The sequence below is a fragment of the Ixodes scapularis genome, unplaced genomic scaffold (assembly GCF_016920785.2).
Source record: "Ixodes scapularis isolate PalLabHiFi unplaced genomic scaffold, ASM1692078v2 PGA_scaffold43__4_contigs__length_2004386, whole genome shotgun sequence".
NCBI lineage: Eukaryota > Metazoa > Arthropoda > Arachnida > Ixodida > Ixodidae > Ixodes > Ixodes scapularis.
In genome coordinates this window covers 738,125-757,574 of record NW_024609872.1, presented here as the reverse complement: position 1 = coordinate 757,574, position 19,450 = coordinate 738,125, and the positions used below count along the sequence as shown (strand labels likewise).

The window sequence follows — 19,450 nt, the reverse complement described above, 5'->3', positions numbered from 1 at the left end:
TCCGTTTGATGTAATTTTCCTCCAACTCGGATGATGCCATCAGACTTGTGCCCGTTACTTGAAATATGTAATGGATTACAATTACAAATTACTGAGCCTGAAATGTGATAGATTACCGTTACAAATTACTTTCGCTGTAAAGTAACAGACTACTTTACTCGTTACGTTACAAATTACTTTCACGTTACTTGTTCCGTACATCTTTAAAGATAAAAAATAGAAACAATTTTGATGTTTTCAAAAATGTTCTGCAGCACTACTTTCCATTTCTCTTCTGCTATTAAGTTCGTAGGTCAATCATTTTGTGGCCTGATTAACCACTCAGGGCCTGTTCACCATCTGGTGGCTGGCACAAAAGAAGAACAAGTGCTATCTGTCGCAAAAAGGTATGCAGTCTTTTCACATTCAGGACAGTTTCTCCATTGTAAAAGGGCGGTTATTTGCTAAATTTCCGTGTTGTCGGTGAACCTTTGATCCAATACACAGCAATGTTTGAGTATGTCTAAAGAAAATCTGCGTCTGTGACAATATTTAAGCTGACGATGATATATCGTTGTAGCCATGCGGCTAACAGGGCTTCCAGCAATTTCAACCTTGGCAGAGGGAGAGTGTTCAGTGGTGCTACCCCGGGGCTTAGACATGATAAAAGATGCCAACACGTCGGTTGCACTTCTGCTACTGAACTACGCCACTGCACCGTATGGACATGCGTCTGCAAACACATGCGGCTCGGATAAAGGCATCGTATCGTTAGTTTGCGAAAATTGGGCAGTCGGGAACGCTAGTCAACCCAATCTCAGGAGATGTTATCTGGAAGATCATCATCCCATGCTATCGCTTGCTCCAATAGTCGTTGAAAAAATAATTTCACTGTAAGGACTACTGGAGCAATTCATCCGAGAGGGTCGAATATTTTGGCTGAAGTTTGTATTATGTTACGTTTCGTTAGTTTAGTGAGGTTCACAAACTCCAGCACGTTTTCAATATTGAGAGCAGAAGGGCCACTGTTCTTGCTTTAAGGGCGCCCTAATATCTTGATGCACCCCCTTGAACTGTCCGGAGGACATCTGTTTTCTCTGATAGCTCGTTCCTGTAGAAAGTGCCTTGTAGCTCCTTATCATTTGTGCACCCATTCCCAAGATTCATTCCGGCTTCACTCAGCTTGTTCGACTGTTTCAATACCGATGAGAAGATTGTCGACATACAACACGCAGATAAAATCTTGGCGGGAAATAGAAACCTACCTTTAACGCTGTTTAAATGATGCCTTATAGTGGCTGCAAGACACAAAAAGTACAGGAAACTCCAAACGGTATCCTTGAAATTCTTTACATTTCACGAGGGTTGTTCGGTTGAGCACTTTTTGGGATATCATTAAACTAGAAGAAACGAAAAGCACCTCGGTCTTCAGATGCAGGAAAAGCCTGTAAGAACGCCTTTTCAATATCAGCGCTAACCGCGATTGGGTGCTTCCAAACGTTTAACAGCATCCGTATAAGTTGAGCATTCAAATTTGATCCAGCATGCAGGTTTTTATTTAGAGAAATACAATAGGGAGCAAGCGATGACGCAAAAAACACTGTTCTGACTTTCGTTGTTTCTGGATCGTTTTCGATAACTGCTTAGTAAGACAAGTAATATGTCATTCATGCATGTTCAGTGTCATCATCCGATTCAACGCGTACAGCGAACCCGTTAAGCAGATATTCCCTCATGCCTTTGTCGTACTGCATGAGAGCACAGCCATCTGGGCGTAGCTTTCTGAGCATTGCAGCCAAGCGAGCTTCTGCGACGTCCTTATAGCTTTGTAACGGAGGGTTCGGGCACTTCCAGAGATGTCGGGCTTCATATGTCCCGTCTACTATGTGTTCCGAAGAGTCGAGCTAGTTAATCAATACAAACAGTGATTGTCCTGTTGTTTCTTCACTGGGAAATGTTTTATTCCTTAACTCTCTAGTCTTTACAGTTTGCGAGGCTCTGTCGTGATGCCGTTCGACGTTCCGCTGACGTTTATCTTGAATACGGCAGTGGCTGCGCAGATGTTACAAGCGTTGCTCACCTTGATGTGACCTTGTAAGGTTCAGTCAAAGATTGTCTTCACGGCACTCAAAGAAGGGTTGATATGCTCGCCTTTTCGGGTCCTGACACTCTATTAATTTTCTCAACCGATAAGAAACTTCACGCCGGGTTTTGTAGGCTATTTACTGAGGATATGTCAGCCAATATCATGCCCTTCGATTGAAGCTTTTGAATTAAGTCGTTATGTGTTAGACATGGAATCTCTCCGTCGATTTCAGGAACCTCTAAGGCCTCAATGGTAATCTCGCCGTGCTGTGGAGACTTCTCAGCTGAATCTCAACGCGCCGACATCACCTCTTTTTTTCCCTTATAGAGTCACCGAAGCCAATAATGATGAGGTGATCTTCGCCTACCGGTCGGCAACGAAGTCTCTCGGAAGTATTTTTTTTTTTTGTAATGAAGGAGCGCTGGCTTCTTCCATCGATGAGCACTTGAGATGTTCCATCAACTTGACCCTTCGCTTGAACTTTGGCGGTCTGTAGCAGGACTTGTATGGAGCAAGTTGAGCCGGCTCTTAATATTCCGATGAATTGTGGAGGTGTATCATGAATGGTAGATGACTCTTCTATACCAGCCCGTTCTGGGTCACACAGAACGGTCAGGTGTTTGTCGCCACGCTTTGAACAAGAAACTGCGCTTCTGAAATCTCTGGATCGGCAAAATGTTTCGCGCATCGAAAACACGTGGATTAATTCTTGTTTAAATTTTTCTATTTTCTTTTACTGTAAGTGCTGCTGATCATTCTTCCTGCCGAGTGCTGATTAGAGCCACAAGAAAGACATCGCAGAATGTTTACCTTGTCTACTATGGGAGAGCTGTGGGAGATCTGAGGCAGAACTTTTGTTAGAGAAAGTTGCTTCTCGTGATAAAACGGGTTTTTCGTTGTATAAATGGCTGAAAGTTGAGGGCCTTTCTCTTGAGTTGTGACTTCAATGTCGATGAACGTAAGAAGTTTGGAAAGCTCCTCTGTAGCTTCTCCTGTAAGTCTATTGAAATATATGTGTCGGTTGTACGTTAGCAGGGGTCCAGAGGAAGTGTTCTTTGCAGTACAGCATGTAGGAGAACTCCGTACAAGTTCACACTGACTCATAAGCTTTGAAGGCTTTGATTCGTGGTATCACATTGTCATGGAGCTTCCTGCGATCGTCCATGTCTTCTGAGCATCCAATAGGTTTTTGCGTCCATGAGGTTAGGTTACGATCGCGGTATGCTGACCGAACCTCTTCTCCAGGAGCTCCAGAGCCGCGCATTAGTTATTGTCGCTAAGAGGCATCCCCTCTATGACTGCGTCTGCTTTACCAACTAAAATACTTTTCAAATATTTAAAGTTGTCGACTTGATATCTCCTCGATATCTCCATTATATTTTGGGAGTCCTAATCTGGGACGTTTCACGTCGATTCCACGTTAATTCCACTCGTTCGTCGTTCTGTTTGGCCCCTTGATTAAAAGCCGAGGTCTGAATCATTACGAGTTGATTGGTTTCTTAGCTGGAGCACTTCTCGTAGCAACCTACCGACTCTATTTCTTTATGTTGTTCATTTTCTCTTCTTAGACGATGTTGGCTTGCATTTATGTTTCGATTTCTGCCACGTCCAGAAGCTCTGGGATGTCCGCGTCAAGATTGTGAAGAAACTTTTCTTTTATACTTAGAAAACTTAGCTTCCCTTTGATTTGACCATGTTGGAGCGGTGTGAGATCTAGAGGTGTTGATATTCCCTGGACGAGTCTCGTCACGGTAAATCAGGTTACTCTACGTCTTTTGTTGAGCTTCTCCATGGTTGTGTTTTTTTCCTCCCGGGTCTCGGCACCAAATATTTGTACAAGATCGTAGTTGAGAAGGACAAGAAACGGGTTATGTACAATATTTACAAGAACACGTGCAGTTCGATGGTGAGCCCGTGGTAACCGTTACACATCGCCTGCGTCAGTCTCTCTTGTCACGTTTTTCGTGACAAAACATTTCTTCTTCTTTTTTTCTGCTTAAAATCGGGTAAACTTGCCATTTCAAAGATATTGAACAACGTCACTGGTTGAGGTTTGCTGGAATCACAAGCATATGGGCATATTTAAGTGGTAAACGAGCGCGCGAGGTGCGCAAAGAGGAGACGAACTTGTACGCCGTATTGGTGATGTATGCTTTAAATTGCCTTGTCCTGCGTGTGACAACTTTGGTTACATGCGAGCTTAACACATTTCAAATAAAATTCAGTCAATATGCATATCCTGCGTTAATAATAACGTTTACTATAGATGTACTAGTTAAAATATATCAATATCTTAAATGTTAACTTTACAGCTGATTGTCTTCTCCACGTTAAAGGTGTACTTGTTCAGCTGTGGGCAAGTGACATCAAGAAAACTACGTTCGTTGGGTTGTCCGCGAAGAGAGATTTCTAACCACATGACAATTAAAATATGGGAGTCGCAAAATCCAGACCATTGTGACCGCAATGTTTGACTATGTCCTCTTAAGTAAATTTGCAACCCTCAACAACCCCATCCGACAATGCTCCGAAACTAGATCATACATTTGAGATTCAAATGTTGTTCATTTCTCAGAAACCCGTACGTCAAGCCCAAAACTCGTTTCAACCCCGCCCCTCCCCCCCCCCCCCCCCCCCACTAGCAGTAAAACATCCGGGCCGGAAAAGTAAGTGGCTCTGGCATACCATGTTTTTACCTTTCACAACAATAGTACCTTCCCAACACCCTTTGAGTTTTTTGGACATTGTATCTGTCTCTAGGAGTGCTTGTGATGTTACAAAGTTAAGCGCAAGTTCATTTTCAGGGCCATGGTTCAGGCTTTCAAGCCTTATACACTCAGTTATCACAATGATACTTATAGAGCAGCGGCCAGGTTATACCGGAATGGGAGTAAGTAAAACTAATTCTAACTTCAAAGCACATAGTACCTCTTGTGCCCATTTACATCTATTTTTTTATTTTTCAACAGATTTTCATGAAACGAAGGTAATCTTCACCGACAGGAAACAGTGCATTATACTCAGAACTCCAGGATATCATAACCGTAAGTGTATTTTCTAAAATTGGTTATATTACTGTTCACCCCCCAAAATAAAATAAAGGTCACAGTAATCTCTTGAAGCTGTTGGAGGTTTTTCCATCCAACAACTTCTTGTTGAAAGAAAGGCGACAGGTGTCAAAATGTTTTCTCTCCAGCCGCGGCTGATTACTTGAACGACGAAGCAATAGACCAACGACGTTTTGAAAGTGCACACTAAACATTAAAAAAAACAAAAAAACACGAAGGACAAATAAGACAAGACTCTTGTCTGTCCTTCCAGCTTTTTATATTTGACGCGCCTAACCATCAAGCCCACTTAAAGACCAGAGCGTTTCTCCCATGACGTCACACGTAGAGGGCATCAGGGGGGCTCGTGGCAGTCGGGCGTCACGGGATAGCGCTGACGTGAATACAGGGAGCGTACATATACTCTTCTTAAAAATAAACTTTTATTGACAGCAACAGTTTTTATTTTCGAGAAAATTATATGGAAATGGCAGGCGGGTCAGGAACCATTTTATTACGTGGAAGGTTATCGCACACAGCGGAAGATCATTGAAATGTTTTCATCGCGAGTTGATCTAACTTCATAGCTTCGCCTAAATAATAACAATAATTGTGTTGTGTGTATATTTATACAACCTGAAGTTAGTTAGCATTTATGGGTGTCTGGTGTCTCAGCTGTAGATAAGAAATTTAGCCAGTACAGTACAACTGGTTGCCTGGGGTCTTTAGCGTGCACCATGCAGTGGTCATACATGACTGCCGTCCGGTACGATGCTCATCCAAATTGAAACGGGCAGGGGGGGAGACTGAACCTAAGAATCTTTTCCCATCTCTTTCCGTTTCAATCTAGATGAGCATCGTACCGGTGTGAGGACGCATACCACTGTCGCTTGGTGCACGTTAGACTCTAGGCTAGCAGTTGTGCTGCACTGACTAAATTTCTCATCTACAGCTGAAACACCACAGAAGTTTTGTCAGTGCAGTACAGCTGCTAGCCTGGGGTCTTTAACGTAAGTATAACAAATTCTTTAACGTAAATAAAACGTAAGTATATCGTAAGTAAATCCTTTAATGTAAATAAAACAAATTAAGCGGGATTGACGTAGTTACACAATGCAGCGGTTTAGATTCATCTGCAAATTCCTACACCAGCCAGCGATTTTAGATAAGCAAATGTGTAGTTGAAACTAGTGCTCAAGGATATTTACAATACAATGGCATTGAGGGCTGTAAAAACCTGGGGGGCGGACAGGCTGGAGACCGGTTTAGGGCTATAAGGTGACTATGTTTTAATGGGACATGAGATAATTGTTGCGGTCGATGGTAGGTCCCATTCCGTCTCCGCCGCGCGTGTCCGCGGGCCCCCTTTTATAGCCGCGGTGACGTGACTGTGTTTTGTCACCGGCGGGGTCCTGGTGTGATTGGTGGCGGATGTTGGCTTCGATGAAGATTAGGTTCAACAGACACTCTCATTGGCGCGGGGGTTTATGTCGCCGCAGCAGCAGCTTCTGCTCTTGGTGGAGAAAGAGGAAGACGAAGACCCGTTGATGTCGGTTCCTTCAGCTGATGTTCGAAAGCATTGGTTCCGAAGCTTCGAGAGGGTCTCTGCCGAGCGATGGTGTCGCGGACCGTCCCTGTAAGTGTGCTGTATATGGAGCACGCCCTCGTCGGGGCTAGGAATGTAACAGGGCATGGTAACATGGGGGTGAAACATATATAATTGGTTGTAAAGTTGAGAGTGGAGGTAGTTGGTAAGGTAACATTGTATTAAAAACAGCGCACAAACAGTGAGGAGGAGGAGATATAAGAACTAGCAACAGTGTGTTCCCTTTTCTTCTCTTTTTTCTGCTTGTGCGTTGTTCTTAGTATTATGACGAAAGATATTAAAGTTATTTGAAACACACAATTACCTTCAACGAGTGTAAATTTATGCACTTTATCTTACATTTTCTTGTCTTTTTTTCAGTGTGCGAGTTATTCACTGGAGGTCGCTATACTAATGGAATATTAAATGGCATTTGCTTTTTTATCTACGCTGTGTATTGCAAGCAACCGGCAGCAAGTTTTACGAGTTTGGGCGAATGTTGGCCGCCAGCAAGGAAATGACTCCCGTGGCAAGATATAATTAGGGCTCTGATATCGCCCATATTTCTGTAGCCAAATAAAAAATAATTACTTCGATATAACGTAATTTTATTCCATTTTATGTCTCACATTCTTTTTTTCACTTTTTATTAAAGGGACATGGAACTTCTAAAAACTTTATAAGTGCCTAGAAATTATATTTTAGATTTGTTTTACAGCGCTAGAATCTATTATGGCCACCTTATACTTAAAGTAGGACACTAGGGCTACGCCAGTTCTGCTACGAAATAATGTACTTCAGTAGCACTTCCACATGCGTGTACGTCAGTTGTTTGCTCCAAACTACGTTGGTTGAGAAAATCGTTCTCTAAAAATCTCGGTGAACGCGAAACGACTTGCAATCATAAGAAATATCGAGCTCCACGAGCTACACGACATATTGGACTACTGATTGCAAACACCGGCAGCTGCACTTGTTATCGTTTGAAACCAGAGCGGAAAAAGCGATCTCGCAATATTGTTACAAGCAGCATTGACTCTATGTACATCATTTGTAACTTAACCATGAATATGTAAACAAATAACTATCAGAACCCACATCAGCAAATTTACAACTAACATTGTACACCTCAATCATCTCTCTAACCAATGAAAGCTGACTCAGTGCTTATAACAGAAGCAAATAAACGAGGTCTAGAACGTAAAACACCTGCACGAAATTTTCCCGTAAATAAATGTTGCGCCACAATTTTTTTATTTATTTCTAACATATGCGTTATATCAAGTAACTTAAACTCTTTTGGAAGCTCCGTATCCTTCAACCATATAAGCCGTACACAAAACAGGCGACAACGAAGTAGTAGTATTTGGTTTGATGATAGTAACAGCCGAAAGGCTGGAAGACATATGAAAATATTACCTCTGAAGCCGAGTTTGAATAAAGATTTCTGTCTAGTGTTGTTGATTAGGACGTATTCGTTTAAATGCCTAACGACATAAAACGCAGTACAATTCAATTTTGGAGACGGCCATTGCTCATGTGTGCTTTGAAATGGTCAGGAAATGCTGCAACAATGTTTGCTACATCAAGACATACATAAATCGTTGTGCGGTATGCTTCTGTCCCGCTGAACAATCGCACTGAACGCCGCCACCATAATCATAGGTTGCACAAGGGTCGAATAAATAAATGTAGATGGCCCAGGCGTCGCTTGCACCAGCCCAGCACATTGTGTCCGTAGCTTGCTGGACCTTCCTGAAGGAGCGCGTATGTTACGCTCTTTCCTTTAATTTCGACCAGAGCAACGCTATGCTGTAATTTAACGTGACAAAAACTCGGCTCTAGCTATCGTGAGAAATCATGTTCATGAATATCCGCCCTAAGCATTTCTATGCTAAAATGCGGGATTTATTACATCTCTCGAACACTCTTCCGTTGTAGGTGACTGCGCCACCAGGAATAGTCAGTGCCACACAAAAACACCAGCTGGTATGAGCTTATCACACATACCAGCCGTCATTCAAAGTTCAAACAATCTGCCAGATAAATGTTTTTTTTTCAGACTGGTTCACAGATTTTTGACCGTTTGCCTTAAAACCATAAAGAATCTCTTGCGACGAGAAAACACACTAGTACCATCTATGGGCGGCCAAGAATCACTGCACTTTGCGCATACATTTTATTCTTTTCTTTTTGTTCTTGGATCTTTGTAGTTTTGCTTGCCAAACATTTAAAAATGCAATAAACACCTGTTAATTGTGAATAGTATGTACATTTGATCTGGCACCTAACGCAAAACTTTCGCTCTCGTGAAAGACAGCTCCAACGTTACCTCATAGATGGCACCAGCGTGATACGGTGTTCCCTAGTCGTAAGAGATTCTAAGAACTCGATTCTAACCCTTACGTTGCATAAATCTAAAAAAAAAACAAAAAACACTCTCAGCCTTTCCACTTTGGTGAAGAAGGAAGACCAGCGAAGCTGTACTATGGTGGGAATGAAGTAATGGCCCGCCGCAAGTGGGCAAGCCAGTGTGGAAAGGCTCGAAAGGTTGCCGCCATCTATCAGCGAAGGCGGCAACCAAACAACCGTCAAGCAGATTGTCTGGTTGCCGCCGTTGCTCATAGATTGCGGTAGCTGTCCACAGTTCTTTGTCATCGTTTGTTTGCTTACTGACACGATCCTGGGGGAACTAGCCCTTAACAGCTCCGCTGTAAAAATAGCGCGGAGTAGAATTTAGTTATCTGAACTCTGGCAATATTTCTTGCAAATGTTGACAAGGCTAACACATTTCAAACTATCGGATGCCCCAAGTAGCGGCCAGGCTCTTTAAATCGACCGCAAAATTCGGTTCGGTAACCTATAGCGCTCCGATTTTGTGCAGCGTCGCCCACAGATGGTGCACTTTTTTTTTTCATTTAACTTGCAAAGAGCGACTTTATCTGAGAAAAAAGTAAAGAAAGAAAAAGGCTTAGCTTTTATGGAAACGCAGCGAAGTCACCGGTCATCAAACAATACTGCGCCGTTTCGCACGAGAGACAAGAGATGGCGCAAGCAATCGCGACACCACCAGCCGCCAACGAACGAGCAAACGGCGCCGAGAGCCGGCGTCTTTAGCAGACGATCTTTTCGACTCAAAAGCGTAGCGAGCTTTTTTGATATCACTTGCCAATGCATTTTTTTATCATCCTTAGTAATAAAATACATTGAATGGACTTATAATCGATTAAAAAAGATCGAGGTACACCCTAAGCATTCCTTATGAGTTGTGAATGCGGAAGCATGCAAGCCGCTCTCCGCTCCCTTTTTCGTCTGCAGCGTACTTTTCGTCGCCGGGCGGCGCGTTTGCTCCTCTGGTGACCTTGGACGCTCCGCGCTGATGGACACGCAGCGCGATGGGGTGAGCGGTTGTGGAAACTGACGAGCGCAGCGGCCAATGGGAGCCCTGTCGACGCGCGCCAGCCAGTGAAACCGAAGGAAACTATCTGCCGTTTTCGCGCTTCAGACTGATGACGTCAGCTCGCTCCATGAGGCAGTTAATGCATTCGTATTAAAAATGAGTTGTCGGGTTATTTTTACTGTTTTTTTTTTGTGTGCACTTCTGTCGTCCCCTTTGCAGTTCTTCGTTGTTACCGCGCCTGTTTTTGTTTCTGCGACTGTCGCCGCCTGCGGAAGGCGTGCCGCTTTTGAGTCGAAAATCTCGTCTGCTAAAGACGCCGGCTCTCGGCGCCTCGTTCGTTGGCGGCAGTTGGTATCGCGACCGCTTGCGCCATCTCTTGTCTCCCGTGCGAAACGGCGCCGCATTGTTTGAAGACCGGTGGCGTCGCTGCGTTTCCATAGGAGCTAAGCCTTTTTCTTCTTTTACTTTTTCCTCGTGTAAGTTCGCTCTCTGCAAATTTTACAAAAAAAGTGCACCATCTTTGGGCAACGCTGCACAAAATCGTAGCGCAATAGGTTACGAAACAAAATTTTGCGGTCGGTTTAAAAAGCCTGGTTTTTATTCGGGACACACGGTAGAACGCTCAAGCAAAGGCGAATATTTGAGGATTTAATGAGTGAATATAAGAGAGATAATTTTCTAATTACCACTTTACACCAGGTAGCACCAAACAATGTAGCAATGTTATTTTGTTGTTGCGTATGTTTAAATAACGTTATGTGTTATACCTGAACATTAATGTAACGTTCAAGTTAAACATATTATGTTTTAGTTGTATTTGAAACATTAGTATTACGTTCCAGTAAAACATATAATGTTATATGTTGTGCTATTAACGTTAACGTAACATCACATCTGTAACTGTCAAATAACGTTAAAATAGAACATTCAAATAATGATTTTGGAACACTTATTACTAACGTTATTTCTGTGTTAATAATGAAACATTAATGTAACATCACGTATGTAACTGTTGAATAACGTTAAAAATAGAACATTCAAATAATGATTTCGGAACATTTATTACTAACGTTATTTCTCTGTTAATAATGAAACGTTAACGTACCATCACATATGTAACTGTCAAATAACGTTAAAAATAGAACATTCAAATAATGATTTTGTAACATTTATTACTAACGTTATTTTTGTGTTAATAATGAAACGTTAATGTAACATCACATATGTAACTGTCAAATAACGCTAAAAATAGAATATTAAAATGATGATTTTGGAACATTTATTACTAACATTATTTCTGTGTTAATGCAACTTTATTTGTAAAACAACAAAATATTGTTAAAAATAAAACATTCAAATAATGATTTTAGAACATATATTTAAACGTTACTTCCGTGTTAATAATGAAACATTAATGCAACTTTATTTGTAAAACACTAAATAATGTTAAAAATATATGTTCGCCGGTTCCTTTTTTTTCGCCCCATTTTTTTAAGTTTTTTTTTTTGGAAAGTACTCTAATTAATTGGGGTTGTATGGTGTGGCCACGCGCCACTATGACATCTCTAGAAAAAGAAGAGAAGGTCGAAGCGCGAGGGGATTAGAATAGAAAGCCCAGTTGGATTTCGGACATCAACCTGGTCGGTCGTCTCTATAGATTTGGTGACCCGGACGTGATCAACCGAACTACTCTATCATGACCGACGAAGGACAACCGGGCACTAGCGGCACGACCGGCCGCCAACCTGGCAACACCGGTCCACCCACCCTTCAACCACACGGCGACATTGACGAAGCAAGCGGGACTCAAGTGACCGGAACTCTGCCTCTGCGGTTACCACCATTCTGGCCAAAAAACCCTCAGGTTTGGTTTACCCAGGTGGAGGCGCACTTCCATCTGCGAAAAATCACTACGCAGATATCCCGTTTTTACCATGTCGTCGCCAGCCTACCGCCCCAGGTTGCAGACGAAATAGACGATGTGCTGTCGCAAACACCACCCGACAACGCGTACACTCTAAAAACTGTCACGCTGAACCTCACGCTAACCGCGAGTTTCAAGCGTGGAACAGACGTCAATACGACAGGAATGACGTTTTAAGCACCACGTGATCGAGAATAAGCGTTTGTTTTCTGTGTCCAAGCGTTAAAGCAGTCCGAGGAATCCCGCTCGGACTTTTTTTCGGACGGGATCAACAGCGTTAGCGTGACGACCACAAAACACACGCTTAGATTTTCGGAGAAACGCGCGCGCCTCCATTGATCGTCACGCTAATATATATCCGAATGGGTTGACCCTCCTGAAGATGCACCAGCGCGTGCTTTTTTTGCTGATTTTTTCTTGATGTGAGCTTTTTTTTCTGGAAGCACAGAGGGCGCGTGCGTCCTCTTTTTTGGCGGGAAAAGCGAGAAAGCCGTTGCGCTGTTCCCGTTGCTCCCTGGCTTGCTCATGCAGTTCCCGACACGCCTTGTTTGTGGCTGGGGCTGGTGGCTGGACCAGCTTGACTGACTGCGACTTGCGAGATTTAGCGGGAGACGGCGCGTGAGTTCGGGCAGTGTGCCATGTTTAGCGCACCTGACGTGCGTGGAGTGCCGCGGGGTCGCTGCAAACATAGCGAGTGCGACTGCCCCGAATTCATGCGGGAGACGTATCTGAATGCCAGCCAAGGAAAGGTCTTCCCATTTGGCTGGTGCCTTTACTGCGGCCATTCGCCAGCTATTCATGAAAGACTGCAATATTTGGGTAAGAACCCTGTTTCCGTTCGTCCCTCATCACTGTTTTAATCCGCTGTGTTTTACTTTTCTTGTGAAAGCGCAAGTATCAAGTAGCACAATCTCCACCCTGTTGCTTTCTCGAAGCGATGTGCTTTTCAGCTTAACTGCCACATCTAGGAAACAGTTTTTGCTGCTTGTGATTGAGCGCGGAATTGAAACAAATGTTTATTCGGAAAGGTGAAGGAATGAACCGTGCATGTTGGGGCGTAGTTGAGGTAGTCGGGCGGGTTTGTTCTCGGCTGTATAGACTGCAATACATAGGTAAGCTTGCTATTCCAAGTGTTGCATTGCTGTCGCAAAAACTTCAAAAGCATATTTTGCCCGAAGTCTCTGCGTCGGTCTCCCGTGTTGAAAGTTAAAGGCCCGTTCACACTCTTCCAACCGAGTTACACCGAGAGAAACGAGACCGGTTTTTAAGCCTCTTGGGCTCTCTTAGGACCAGCTCCGCTGCAGGCCATCCGGTCCTAAGAACTCGCAAAAGGCTTAAAAACCGGTCTGGTCTCTCACGGTCTTACTCGGTCGCAAAGGTGTGAACGGCGCTTTACGGTTCGGAATCGACGAACACCCAGAATATGGGTGAAGGAGAGAATGGGTACGTGGCAATGTGGCAAGGGAAAAAGGGTGGCAGCAGGAAAGAAGGGAAAGGGTACGCAACGTTGCATTGTGGGAGGAAAGGGGTCGCAGCGGTGGAGGAGACGGAAAGAATCACAGTAACTGAGTAACATCAGAGGTAACCGCGACGATCTTTGCATGTTCCGATGCTTGCAGGCATGTTTCATTTTGGTTATATTCGGCCTCAACCCAATCGTTTCTTTGGGATAAAGCTTTGCAGAAATATCGAGTCAGCTTGAGCGGCGTCGCCATCGGCGTGACCGTAAAGCGTCGGCGTGACGTTTTTTCGTGACGGTCGCAAAAAAACGCACTGATTCAGCGGCGAGTAGAGCGCTTTCGCAATAAAGAGAATACTTCAAGCACGCTCAAAGGGCACTTAATGTTACACAGCTATACGAACTAAGAACAGCCTGTTATGAGCGCTTCAGTTAGTGCAACATGGGCAATGTCAACGTTCAAGTGTTGATACTCATTTTTTGAATACTAAGTTTTTTAGGCCATAATACCTTAATCTTATTGTTAACAGGTTGCACCGACGGATGTTCTGGGACCCTGCATTGTGTGGGGCGAAACGAGACGGCTAGTCTGCGGCAACGAACCACGAAATGAAATCGACCTGCAACCAGACACGTCTCTCGAGAAAGGGCTGGTGCTATGCCTCTGTGTTTACTACTTAAAGAACGTAACATACCCAGCAGCATTTGGGCAGATGCTTGGTTTTGTACAGAGAGTAGTGAAACCAGCAAACAGGTCTGAGGTAACGTGGGCCCAGAAAAGCTTGCGTGATTAAAAATTAAAACAGCGCAAGAACACGGACAAGAACAAGAAGGTAGACGAACAAGGCGATTAAAACAGCGCCTTGTTCGTCTACCTTCTTGTTCTTGTCCGTGTCTTTGCGCTGTTTTAATTTTTAATCATGAAATACCAACTAGCCCAAACTTCCACGTCAGTCAACTTGCGTGATCTTCCCTCATAGTTGCACTTTCTCGCACAAGGATTTTTTTTTTTTTTCGGATTGATTGGAGGGGAGTTATGTACATCAAGATATTAATAGTCTAGTCAAGTGAACGAAAAGGCCCTTAAAATGAAAAATCTAAGATATGTAGAAAAAAAATGTAAGTGCCACGTGGTCGAATGCTCCATGACTAATGCTCCAACTCATTACGCCAATTCAATTTTTGTTAGCAAATGTTGACTTTCCTAACAAAATAACCCTCTGCTCATTTGAACTAATTTAATATTTATGGCAGTTTCACCTTTGTTAGCGAAGTGTTGACGTTGTTTAAACTGGTTATGTTTCGTTACGAACCATTTTTAGAAGGAAAGACCTTCTTTATATTTTGTGGTTAATTTCTTTTACAAAATCACAAACTTGCCACCAAGCACAATTTTTCTATTATACCAATTGTTGTATGTTGTAGAAAATGAACCGCAAAGAAGTATGACACGACACAATTATCACCGCGTAGCTACAAAACATATGGTAACGAATTATATATTGATATTTTTACCAACATTTACTGACAAATATATCCTGATTCAAACCCACTAAAAATTAAAAATATTGACATTCGTTCATAGTTGTTTTATGATACTCATAGTTGTTGCAGTTCTTAGCAGTTAGTGGGCTTTATACTTTTTAACGGCTTATTTGTACAAAAAAATAGATTGACTAATAAAGAGTTTAGCCCCGAAGCTGAAATTTGTTTGCCTTTCTCTATTTAGTTCCCTTTGGACTATTCCTTCTTGTAACTGGAGCCTAAAGAGATATCCCTCTCTCTTTCTTTGGGTTTTTAGACGCCAAAGATAAATTTCCTAAAATTTTTATACAAGTTGCACAGCTGTGAACAGCTTGCAGCTACTTAGCGCAATGTACCAGGCGTAACATGATTCACAACTGTCATTCGTATATGTGCGTAATTAGTCGTGAAGCAGCACGTTGATCTTTCTTGCACTACTAAATGCGCCCAAAGAGTACTTAGAGAGATTTAGTAGATTGTTTTGGAGCTTCTATAACGATATCCGATAACAATATGATGCATGGGGGCCCGTGTGTTCATACGCTTATTACGGCGTGCGTTTCCTTCACTCTCAAATGATGGCGCCTTCTAGGCGCGTGAAATGTGCGTCGTCGTTGAAACCTCTGGCCGCTGACATTGGGCTTTCTCGCATTTAGTATATCGTCCCAATAATCTTAGTTATTGGGACGATATATCAAATGCGAGAAAGCCCAATGCCCACTGCCACAGGTCTCCACCGCGACGCGCATTTCACACGCCTAGGAGGCGCCATTATCTAAGCGTGGAGAAAACGCACGCCGTAATAAGCGTGTAAACACAAGGGCCCCCTCACGCCTGCCAAGCGTTAAACCATAGCACAGTTCACTCTTAGGGAGTGTGAATTCTAAGCGTTAAAAAACAGCACGCTTAGAACAAGCGTGTAAAAAATCGCTTTGCGTCACGCTTGCAAGCGTTAAACCTATGCTTAGTTCACGCTTAGGGAGCGTGAATTCTAAGCGTTGAAAAACACCACCCTTAGAACAAGCGTGCAAAAAATCGCTTTGCGTCACGCTTGCTCTGCGTGACAATTTTTAGAGTGTACGACCATCTAAAGTCTGTCCTCCTGACTCGGAGAATGGCAACAGAGCGCTCACGGATCCAACAGCTGCTGACCGCACAAGAGCTTGGTGATCGCCGGCCGTCGCAGCTCCTCCATCAGATGCGTCAACTGCTCGGCTCACATAACCACGACGGTCATGACGCAATCCTGCGTGAGCTCTTCTTACAAAAGCTACCAGAAGGCATGAGAATGATCCTAGCCGCTGCAGACGACATGTCGCTGGATCGTCTCGCAATACTAGCAGACCGAACCGCTGACTACTCCACTCCGGCTGTTCGTGCAGTCACAACACCTGCTTCACAATCGTGGGAAACGGCCGCCGCCAAAATTGAACCGAAAATCGAGCAACTGGCTGCTGCCATTGCCGCCTTCGGACCTGCCCAGGACCGACCAGATCAATCAAGGCCGCGCAGTTCTTCTCGTGGCCGATCGCCCTCTCGCCGCACTACCAACTCCGGTGGCCGGTCCATCTGCTGGTACCATCGCACCTTTGGTGACCAAGCAAGACGCTGCACCCACCCCTGTTCATGGGCGGGAAATGCCGAGGCCCGACACTAACGGCGGCGAGTGATCCCGGCCAACCCAGCAGCCGCCTGTTCTATGTTCGCGACACTCTCTCAGGCATCCTGTTCCTCGTGGATACTGGCGCGGAGGTCAGCGTGTTACCTGCTTCCCCTGCTGACCGCAAGCTACAACCGACTAGACCGTCTCTTCGGGCAGTCAACAGCTCCGCAATAGCCACACACGGTCACCGTTCCCTGACGATTAACATTGGGCTCAGGCGGACGTTCAGATGGGTATTCGTCATCGCGGACCTACAACAGGCCATAATAGGCGCTGATTTCCTGGATCAATTCGGAATTACAGTCAACATTAGCAGCCGCACACTGACTGATACCACCACAACGTTGTCTGTTCAGGGTATCATATCAAACCTGACAGTTTCCCCAATACGACGTTCTTCGGCTCCATCAGCGTATGAAGCCATCCTTGCCCAGTTCCCATCTATCACAAGACCATGTAACATGGAGTCTTCTGTAAAACATGGAGTCATGCACCATATCACCACAACAGGTGCGCCCGTGTCTGCGCGACCTCGTCGACTCGCTGGTGAGCGTCTGCAGATCGCGAGGAGAGAGTTTGAACACATGTTACAGTTAGGCATCATCCGGCCATCTTCTAGCAACTGGGCATCACCACTTCACATGGTCCCGAAAAAGGATCCAAATGACTGGCGCCCATGTGGAGACTATCGGGCACTCAATGCTTCCGCAGTGCCCGACCGATATCCTCTCCCACATATACAGGATTTTTCTGCTAACCTCTCTGGAACCATGATTTATTCCAAGATAGACTTAGTCGAGGCGTACCATCGAATTCCTGTGGCGCCCAGTGATATCCCTAAAACAGCTATCACCACCCCATTCGGCCTTTTCGAATATATCAGAATGCCCTTCGGTCTGAGGAATTCGGCCCAGACATTTCAAAGGTTCATTGACGAAGTCACCAGAGGGCTCCATTTCATATTCGCCTATGTCGATGACATCCTCGTAGCCAGTTCAACTCCGGCCGAGCACGAACGACACCTCCACCTGCTTTTCGATCGACTTCAAAAAGCAGGCATTGTCGTCAACCCAAGCAAATGCCAATTCGGGGTCAACGACTTGGAATTTTTAGGTCACCGCGTCACGCCCCAAGGAATTTTGCCTTTTCCAGAAAAAGTTAAGGCAATCCGTGAATTTCCTCGCCCCACTTCTCTCCGAAAACTTCAGGAATTTCTGGGCCTGGTCAACTTTCACCGCAGGTTTATACCTAACTGCGCCGGCCTCCTGAAACCACTAACGGATCTTCTAAAGACCACAAAGGGCCCCCAAGCGCCTCTACCATGGAGCGAACACGCTGAATCAGCATTTTCATCGGTAAGGGACGCTCTGGCAAGTGCAACGCTTCTTGTTCATCCGCGGCCAGACGCTAATACTCGCGTTATAACTGATGCGTCAGACACTGCTGTAGGCGCGCTGCTACAGCAATATCTGGACCGCGAGTGGAAGCCCATAGGTTTTTTCTCCCAGAAGTTCAAACCAGCAGAAACACGCTACAGTACATTCGGGCGAGAGCTGCTAGCCATATACCTAACTCTGAGGCATTACCGATACTTTCTCGAAGGAAGACAGTTCTATGTCCTAACAGACCACAAGCCGCTGACGTTTGCTTTTAAAGGTAACCACAACGCCTATTCTGCACGGGAAATTCGACACCTAGCTTTCATCTCAGAATATACCGTCTACCTTCGTCATATCAAAGGACAAGATAACGCAGCGGCTGATGCCCTGTCACGTGTCTGGGCTATGTCCTCGCCCTGCGTAGACCTCGACCTGGAGACACTGACTGCAGCGCAAAAGGAAGACTCTGAACTTCAGCATCTCCGAGACACATCCACGTCTCTGCAGCTGAAAGAGATACTCTTCCCACAATGTCCCACAAAAGTCATCTGCGACATATCCATGGGGACCAACCGACCCTACATTCCTCCCAAATTACGTCGACAAATTTTCGAACAACTCCATGGCCTCAGCCACCCGGGCGTGCGAGCTACGCAACGCCTTATTAGTGCACGTTACGTGTGGCCACGGATGAACACTGACGTTCGAGATTGGACTAAACAGTGTCTCTCGTGCCAGCGATCAAAAATTACTCGACATACCAACACACCTCTCATGCCATTTCGCACCCCAGATGCCCGCTTCGATCATATCCACGTTGACATTGTGGGACCTCTTCCTCCATCCCGCGGTTTCACCTACATTCTAACATGTGTCGACCGCTACACTCGTTGGCCGGAAGCAGCGCCGATTCCAGACATTACGGCACAGACAGTTGCGGCGACCTTCGTTAACATATGGGTCTGCCGTTTCGGGTGTCCATCCATTGTGACAACAGACAGAGGTCAACAGTTCCAGTACGCTTTATTCTCATCATTAACACAGTTGCTAGGAACTCGCCACATCCATACAACAGCCTACCACCCCTCTGCCAACGGCATGGTGGAACGCCTGCATCGGCAGCTCAAAACCGCCATCGTAGCACGTGAAGGCCGAGCTAACTGGGTAGACCACATACCCATGGTGCTCCTAGGTCTACGCTCTTCATTCAAAGAGGACCTCAGCTCTACATCAGCAGAGCTGGTGTATGGCTCACCATTACGTCTACCGGGCGAGTTCTTTATTCCCACACCAGACCACGGCAACGCCCCTACCCCTCACCAGTATCTCGATGAGTTAGGAAACTTCATTCGTCGCTTGCAACCTGTGCCACTACGCCAACCAGCTCATCCAAAGGTTTTCACC

General features: G+C 44.8%; 1 protein-coding gene across 1 annotated transcript in view; it reads left to right on the top strand.

Moving 5' to 3' along the window:
* The window catches only part of LOC120838490, a 117,258-nt gene extending 110,040 nt beyond the window's left edge, over positions 1-7,218 (top strand). The window contains exons 9-11 of the mRNA XM_040208426.1: positions 4,870-4,955; positions 5,035-5,109; positions 7,079-7,218. Coding sequence (XP_040064360.1) covers positions 4,870-4,955; positions 5,035-5,109; positions 7,079-7,218 — 301 coding nt within the window. The remainder of the gene's footprint in view (positions 1-4,869; positions 4,956-5,034; positions 5,110-7,078) is intronic.
* Positions 7,219-19,450: the final 12,232 nt, after the last annotated feature.